The sequence below is a fragment of the Gastrolobium bilobum genome, unplaced genomic scaffold, assembly GCF_033153095.1.
Source record: "Gastrolobium bilobum isolate Gb01-03AN ecotype WA unplaced genomic scaffold, APGP_CSIRO_Gbil_v1 utg36545, whole genome shotgun sequence".
Taxonomy (NCBI): Eukaryota; Viridiplantae; Streptophyta; class Magnoliopsida; order Fabales; family Fabaceae; genus Gastrolobium; species Gastrolobium bilobum.
In genome coordinates, this window is record NW_026898360.1 from 481,032 (window position 1) to 489,820 (window position 8,789).

Sequence of the window (8,789 nt, forward strand, 5' to 3'; positions counted from 1 at the left end):
TTATTTTTGAAGAACAAGCATTGCATACAATAGTTGATTCCAAGTATCAGGGACACCAGCAAGACACCAATGACTGCAATCATTTCCTCTTTTTCCATCAATGCCATACAAAGAAGGATGTCCATCTTTCCTTAGCTGTGATAGAGTTGTTACATCCAACAAAGTAACATGTTTGGACATGTTAGCCAACACTTCTTTCACAATTACAACTGCGCGAGGTGAACCTGCTCGATATCTTGAACCACTTATTGGTTTTGTTTGTCCTTTGCATGTCACGGATTTTTTTGCTGTCCACTCTTTACCACTGCTCCATCAAACATTTTAAAAAACCAATTATGTTGTTGAATCATATATTACATACATTTGTATTACCAAACCTATATGAATTTACTCATAAGGAATTAATATGCACAATGTAAGTGTAAATTATACGTACACATGATTTAGATATTTAAATCACATTCTCATTTTGTTTTTAATGAAATTCGAGATATAAAGGAAAAACTAGATAAGGGTCCTCTATCAATAGTGATCAAGAAGAGATTACTTGTAGTGGGTTGGTGAAATTCCCTGAAAGAATACTTTGGTGACTTTAGGATCCACATTAGAGTCTACCCATTTGGACCATGTGGTTAGTCCCATCATAAACGCAACCAAACGATTCATATCCTTCTCAACTTTAGTGCCTTCTTGTATATAATTCCATCTGAAATCCACAAGCAACATGGATGTACGTATTAGGTCTTAAATTGAATGAAGAAATCAAGAAGCATCCCTTTCATATATTTATATTTATATTTTCTATGTAGAGAAGCAAGAGAATATATTATGAAGAGATGCAAAAACATTTGCTATATATGAATGAATTAGGGCACTTTAATATGTAACCCAAATTGTAAGATGGTGCATCTTACGGTTTCTTATCTCCATCATGAATCCACCAGTGCCACGTATTAAAGATGATCATGTCATATCCCTTCCACGAGTTTCCGTTTTGAATGGAATCAAGTTTTAAAACGGTGCCTATCTCTTCTTCTACAAGATCCACCAAAAATGGGTTTCGAGATAACATCACTGAAACTCCATATTCCTGTAAATTAAATACAACAATTCTTTCAGGCACGGGAAAGAATATAAGAAATAGTTTCTCTAGTCTAGGGTACATAGCTGTGTTAGTAGAGAGAATTTTGTTACCAGTTTGTTTTACCCAGCTCAACCAGATTAGTCTTTGGATTAGTCGAGTAATTAATGACCGGTAAAAAATTTTCAAATAATAATAATAATTTCATCAAAACTATAATTTTTTTAGCTTATTATGTATGATGAGAACAAGAAAGGTCAATGGAAAAGTATGACAAATTGACAATCATATAGTGATCCATAAAATTATGCATGATTGGTTTTTTTTTTTTTTTTTACAAAAGTTTTTTGATTTAATAATTCAATTTATGGATCTCCAAATAAAGAAAATTACCGGTAAAATGAAACTAGAGAGGTTCCCTATTCTCTGAAGATTATATTTTGATTGAGGAACAGCAACATGTATCATGCATGTGAGTGATAGCCACTGGTTGACACTTAAAGAATCCCCAACGAATAGTATTTTCTTTCCCTTAAATCTCTTCAAGAAATCTCGGCCGTTAAATCTGCATCATACAACATAGCATGAATTAGAATCCAAATATACCATTCAAGTAGTAAGGAATTTGTTCTCATTAATCAGAGTTCTCCAATTTGAGAACTATGAACAGAGAAAATAGTTTTGAGAGAATCGCCCCTATAATACTCAAACTAGACTAGCTAGTCAATAATTAATCAACATGTGAATATATTAAAGAAAAATCCGAAAATAAATATAATAAAACTAAGGATTTTATAAGAGTTATGTTGTAGGAAAAATAATTGTGTAATGTTATAGATATTCGTTTTGTGTGCCTTAATTTTATTTTATTTTGCTTTAAAAAGTACGGGTCCCACAAAATGTTGTGTGTAGGAAATTTTTTTGTGTCATGTTAAAGGACAAACTACAACCCCTAAAACTAACTATATAGTCAAGTTTATGTTATAAGTTGCATACACATGCACAAGTTTGTCATTAGAAACTGCTAATTATTTCATCAAATTTAATAAATCAGTTTTTTACCTTGGCAATTTACAACCTTTAGGCTTCCATCTATAGTGGAGATAGTGTCTATCTGGGCGTCCGTTTTCCTCGCAGTTAAATTGTTCCTCAATGAAAGGACAACTAGAAGTGTTGTAAAGAGGAAAATAGCTATGATTATAGACCCAACTACCATCAAACAAGTTACATGTGCCCAATCCTGAACCTTCTCTGCTTTTCCGTTGTCCGACTCTTGCATTGCATTTGTGAAGAAGGGACATCAAAAGTATAACAAGAAGAGAAAAAACAAATGAGTGAAAGCTCTGAAACGTTCCACAACCCATATTAACTGTATTGATAGTGTGGTGAGAATGAGTCACTCCTTATATATAGTCCCGAGAAGGGAGTGAAATACAATTACTACTTTGAATATGTTTGGTGAGATCTGGAACAACAATATTGATAGCCAAGTCTTGTCTTGTTTCGTGGGATTAGCTAAATAAATCAATAAATATGGTTGACTTCTATCAAAAATCATTTTCCAATAACGTTATGTACAATAAGCTATTTTTTATTGGTTTCTCTTAGAACTCTTAGTTATCTCTCTATATCATTTTGTTTTAATTGCATGAACTATCATTTATTTGATCAAATTTTTCATCTCATATAATTAAATCATTTTAGACAAGATTCTGATACCTTGATGTCAATAGGGGTTACTTCACTTTTCTTTCAAATACATTTACTGCTAATTAAATTTAGCAGTTCCTAAACCAACACTCAAGTGGCAAATTATTAATCCTAACGGTGAGTCTCTTCCGCCAAAATACTTGTAATAGTAAACCCCTCCTAGTAGTTAAAATAATACTTGTAACTCTGCTTTTATATATATATATATATATATATATATATATATATATATATATATATATCTATGTATGTATGTATATATGAGTATGGTTATATTTAGTACATGCTCAAGTAGTATGTACTACTCATAGTACTAGTACATAGTATATAGTATAGTTTGTAAACAAAAAAATTTGTAAATATAACTTATCATATATATATATATATATATATATATATATATATATATATATATATATATATGAAAATGTATTTGTCATGTTATATGACAAATGAATAGTTGTTATGTTAAGAAAAAGATAAATTATACAAAATTAAAAAATATAAGAGGGCACATTAATATAATATTAAAGAAAATGAGAGGGCTATAATATTAAAGAAAATGAAAGTGCACATTATTCAATGAATTAGTCGTGTCATTTTCTTAACATAACAACTATTCATTTGTGAAGTAATAATGACAAATGAATTTTCCAATATATATATATATATATATATATATATATAACTTTAATTTTTAATTTTCACTAGGTCCACATTGCCAACACTTAGTATATCAATATTTTCATTTCAGTTATACTATTTTTATTTCTTTTTGGGATTTTAAACATTCACTTATATATAAAGCATTACTTGGATAGATTTTATTAAGTTATGTGTTCAATTTTCATTTGTATAAAAGAAAGTATTGCTTGTGTTATAGCTGATATGCCTCCAACATATATATGATTTTAAGTTAAAAAGAGAAAGAATTTTGATCAATCTTGAATAAAAAGGGCTATAATTGTTATTAAATTGATAAATCCCAAGCAGATACCTTCTCACTGAATTTCTGTGATTTTTGTAGGAAAAAGTACTAGAAAAGAACAAATTTTAAGCATTAGACAAAGCTGAAGACAGTGCTCCTGCGCTACTAACGCGGGATCCGCGCTAGTAGCGCGGGAGAATTCCTACATACATAGTGTTACCGCGCTACAAGCACGGGATCCGCGCTAGTAGCGCAGGATTCAGATACCTTTGTTAATTGTGTCGCGCTAGTAGTGCGGGATCCTCGCTAGTAGCGCAGGAAGCACGTGACAGTTTTTAATCAGGATTCAAAGTGTATCTGGAAGAGATTCTAAACAAAGATATGATCAAGATTTGGACCAAGGAAACAAAGTCTATAAATGGAAGACATGGTACCCTTAGACAGAGATCTTTGGCTGGAGAGAATAGTGAGGATCAAAGAATTGAGAGAATTCTTGGAGACTCGTGTAAGGACCCGCACCGTTAATTAAGGAAGATAATTAAATAAATATGAGAATTAGGAAATAATTCCATAATTGACCCTAATAATTATGAGAAGGCTTAAATAATTATAGAAAGTAATTAATAAGGCTGAAAGTCGCTTTTCTGACGAAAAGTGCAGATACTGGTTCTGCTACTCGGTATAAGTGCGTACCAATGAAGTATCCTGAAAAATTATAATAAATGTGGAAATATTCCTAAAATAATATATAGGACTAGTGTGTCAAGTTTCAGGTCAAAATAATGAGAACTGGTGCCAGAACTGATACTGGCTATGTAAAAAACGCGTACCGAAAAGGTGCTGCGAAAAATAAAATAAAAATATGAAAAATCTTAGAAAAATGATTAGGTTCAGAATTCCAAGTTTGAGAATAGAATGATAAGCGTAGCTATTAGAGCTAATACAGTGGGATTAAGGTTAATATGACTATATATAGAGAGCGGCACAAAGACCTCGGTTAATTCCTTTTGTCTTCTACGTGGGTGGCTGGTTAGCAGCTGGTTCCCCTCTCCTTCTTCACTGTTCCACTAAATCTTTTTCACCAAAATCCTTCAAGACACCACTTTTATGAGAGATTATCCACCTCTAGCCTTGTAAACACTGAGTAGTTGGCTTGTGGGTGAGTGAGGTGTTTCATTCTGTGATTTTAAGCTGCTGTGTGTGGGGTCTTGTGCTGAGTTTGGGAGTTAGGTTGGTTGAGGCCATTGTCATGGCATCTTAGGCTTCAAGAAGCCACCTTGGAGTGTAAAGGACCCACCTTGTGTTGTATTTTCGTGGTTCCTTAAAGTCAGTACCTTGGAGTTGTGTTGGAGGCTCCAAGTCAGTGCCATTTTCGGAGTTTTAAGTCTTGGAAGGTATACCATGATCACACTTTGTCATTTTGAGGTTTTAAGCTTGTTTAATCGGTTAAAAAGTAAAACATGGATCATTTAAGTAAATGAGTGTGTTTCTGAGTTCTTAGCATGCTTATGAATATCTGTTTATGGAGTCATTGGACTCCAAATCACGTTTGGACCCTTAAAAGTGGGATTATGCAGAAGTCTATTCGAATTTCTGCATTCTGATGGAGAACTATTAGTATTCGAATACTTCTCCTCTGGTAATCGAATACTCTTTGCTGGAGTATTGGGATACTTTTCTGGGAAGAAAAGTATTCAGATACCTTTGAAGAATTATTCGAATACTTGAGAGTATTCGAACACAGTGAGTTTTGGTATTCGGATACTGTGATATTCGGATACTTGGGGTGTTGGTATTCGAATACCTTATGGTATTTGAATACTTTAGTGAAAGTAATCGAATACTTTCTGGAGAGCTGGAGTATTCGAATACTCATCGAGGAGTATTCGAATACCTCCTGCAGAAACAACATGTAATGACTTAAAATGAGATGGAAAGCCTTAATCACTTAATGTAACCTTGGTAAATGGTTATTGATGATTAATTCTTGTATAAACAGATTGTGATTATGCTGTTTGTGGGCCTTGAGCTTGTGTGGACTCTTGGCTTGGATAGTTAGCTTGCAAGGTAAGCTTTCGTGTCCTTAGTTTAGCCATTGTTTGTTCCACCATGTCCCATGGGGGGATGGTTTATATGCATGATGTGTTTCATGTACTGTTTTATTGAAATGCTATTGAGATGTTAAGTGCAAAATGCTTATGATATGTATGTGGTGTTTCGCCTAGACAGGAAGCCATGGGGTGGTCCTGTGGGCGGGTACAACATGGGCGTGTACTGTGTGGGTAATAGAAGTATTCCTGCACTTCTCTGATCAGTAAAATAGTTATAACACACATGACATGATTATCTGCTGCATTGCACTGATTTTAGAACTGATATTGAATTACTGCTCTTGGAACTTATATTGAACATGTAAGTGAGCTTGGGGTGGAAGATTCTTGAGGACCCCTTGTCTTACTGAGATTTCTGTTTAGAGATCTCACCCCACGTTTGGGGCACATATTTCAGGTTCAGGTAATGTGGGGGTTGAGACCTCTAGCAGCAGGAGGCCAGAGCTTAGCTGATTTATATGTTGTTATGCCACTTATGTTGGATGCTAGATATTGATTGTTGCTTTTATGCTTTTAGCTTCATGTTGTTATTGTTGAGACTGTTGTTGGATTGTGTTGCCTTATTGGGTGAGCATGGAGATTGTCTGTGCCACATTGACTTGACTTTATGCTTTTAGATTCGAAGTTGTATAGTTGTATCAGGATTATGTTCGGTCTACGTGTTGTAGTCCCGTGACTTAGATACTCACACTTATCTATCTATTGAGGTATTTCAGTTAGCTGTCCTTTGCAATTTACATACAGGCGATATTTTTATGAAAATGATTAAGTAATCAACTTGGCAAAGTATAATGACGTCATAATTGAAAGTAAAAGTTATTCCGCATTATTTTATTAAGCGTGGCTTAATACGATGACATGATAACAAACCAGATATATACGGGGTGTTACAACTCACGCTAAAGATCAGGATTCCACCGAAGTTGAAGACTGAAGAACATTGATCTTCCTTCTTCTTTTTTTTTTTTTTATGTTTATGAACAATTTTTATTATTTGAATTTGTAAGTCAGACATGAATATTTCTGGCTAATTTTTTTTTGTAGTTGGGATCACGGACCCGATGTGAATCCTTTATATTTTCTGTATTGTTTTTATAAGCTAATTAGTTAGTTTGTTTTATTTTACCTGTGTTAATTTTTCCATATCCTGATTAAAATTGGCCACTCTAATTATAGGGCTTTGAGGGTTAGGACTCATAATAGACATATTGGGGTTTTAGTCTGGACAAGGGTAGAATAACAATTTGTGCATGACCTAGACATAGGCTTACATAGATTGCAGACTTTTAATTCATTTGCTTAATGCTTAATTCAAGAGAGATTACTAGGACACTAGGATTCTAATTGGGTTAAAGGGTTGAAATCACTAAGACATTAGGGTTCAACTATTTTATAGGAAAATAATGAATTGTCTGAGCAAACGAATTAGTTAATTATAAAAAACAATATAGGAATATAAGGGAGGATCGGAGGTGAAGTGCATCCTAGCTACAGTCTTTTTACAATTTTTAATCAATCTCATAATTTCTTGTCTTTCTTGATTTTCTTGCATGCGTTTTAATATTATTGTTTTTTAAAATTCTGTTTTAAAATTCCAAAATCAATTACTTTTTACAAATCAACAAATTTTCTTTTCCAACTTAAGGGGAATAGTTAAATTAGTACTTGGTGCATTAATCCTCGAGGGAACGATCTTTACTTATCACTTTTATTACTTGAAACGAACGGTATACTTGCCGATTTTGCAACAAGTTTTTGGCACCGTTGCCGGGGATTAATCACGCCAATATTAGTTTTAACTTTCGATCTTTGAGATTGGAATTTTTTATTTTTCTTTTGTTACTGATTTGATTTCTCTCTTTTATGCGAGGTAAAGCTAACAGTAAAACTTTACAGTTTGATCCAGAAATCGAGAAGACTGCAAAGAAGAACCGGAAGCTAACCAAGCTAAGGAAGCAAGAGAAATCCTTGAGTTCAGAGCCAAAAGCAGAACCCGAGATGGCAGCACCTAATCCACCACCGAAGGAGGAATTGCTGGAGTCAATCCTGGCTCCACTTTTCACTAGGCCAAATTCTAGCATCGTCAGACCACCACTCAACGCTAACAATTTTGATATCCAGCCAACACTGATATCCTTGGTTGAGAAAAATTCATTTGGTGGGGAAGAATATGAAGACCCCCCTGATTTTATGGACAGATTTCTGAGAATATGTGACAATACCAAGCATAACGGGGTGTCAGATGATGCAATTAGACTCCGACTGTTCCCTTTTGCTGTAACAGGGAAAACTCTCAGATGGTTGGATAGACAAGCCCCTAACAGTATCAGAACATGGGATGAACTAGCGGCCAAATTCTTCGTGAGCACTTTTACATGGAGAAATACAACAAGTTAGTTAATGAAATTACCAACTTCACTCAACAGTAAGGAGAAACTCTATGTGCAGCTTGGACCAGATTCCAAGAATTGATCAAAAAGTGCCCCCAGTACGACTTGTCGGACGGAAAGAAAGTCAAAGTCTTCTACAATGAAATGACACTAGACTCTAGAATGGTTGTCAATGGTGCAGCTGGTGGAACCATAGGGAAAAAGACAACAGCTCAAACTTTAGAGCTGATCGACTACATGGCGAGGGCTGAGAACGCATCAATGGCAGTTCAACCAGTACAACCAAGAAAGGGAATTCTGCAATTGTGAAACAATGATGCATCGCTAGCAGAAAAAAAGATCATATCTCAACAGATTGCTAGTAGCGCCACGAGACTGAAAAAAGACAGTAAGTCCCCGCTGACAGCGCCAGGATGGCGCTATCAGCGCCAGGATCCCTCGAAATATTCGCGCTTACAGCGCAAGATCCGTGCTATCAGCGCTATAGGGTAAAAATCTTATAGTAGCTCCGTGCTAACAGCGCGAAATCCACTCTATCAGCGCCAAAGTCAAAAGTCCATGTCACTCAC

General features: G+C 34.7%; 1 protein-coding gene and 1 non-coding gene across 2 annotated transcripts; both read right to left on the reverse strand.

Moving 5' to 3' along the window:
- LOC133315335 (protein trichome birefringence-like 42) lies at window positions 1–2,445 on the reverse strand. The gene is made up of 5 exons (XM_061516936.1): window positions 2,144–2,445; window positions 1,475–1,646; window positions 915–1,090; window positions 548–706; window positions 1–304 (listed from the first exon to the last, which is right to left on the reverse strand). The coding sequence occupies exons 1-5, from the start codon at window positions 2,443–2,445 to the stop codon at window positions 1–3; spliced, it is 1,113 nt and encodes a 370-aa protein (XP_061372920.1).
- A 5,775-nt stretch (window positions 2,446–8,220) lies between these two features.
- On the reverse strand, window positions 8,221–8,327 carry LOC133315353 (small nucleolar RNA R71). The gene has a single exon (XR_009752059.1). It is a non-coding gene; the product is annotated as a small nucleolar RNA R71 (small nucleolar RNA).
- Window positions 8,328–8,789: the final 462 nt, after the last annotated feature.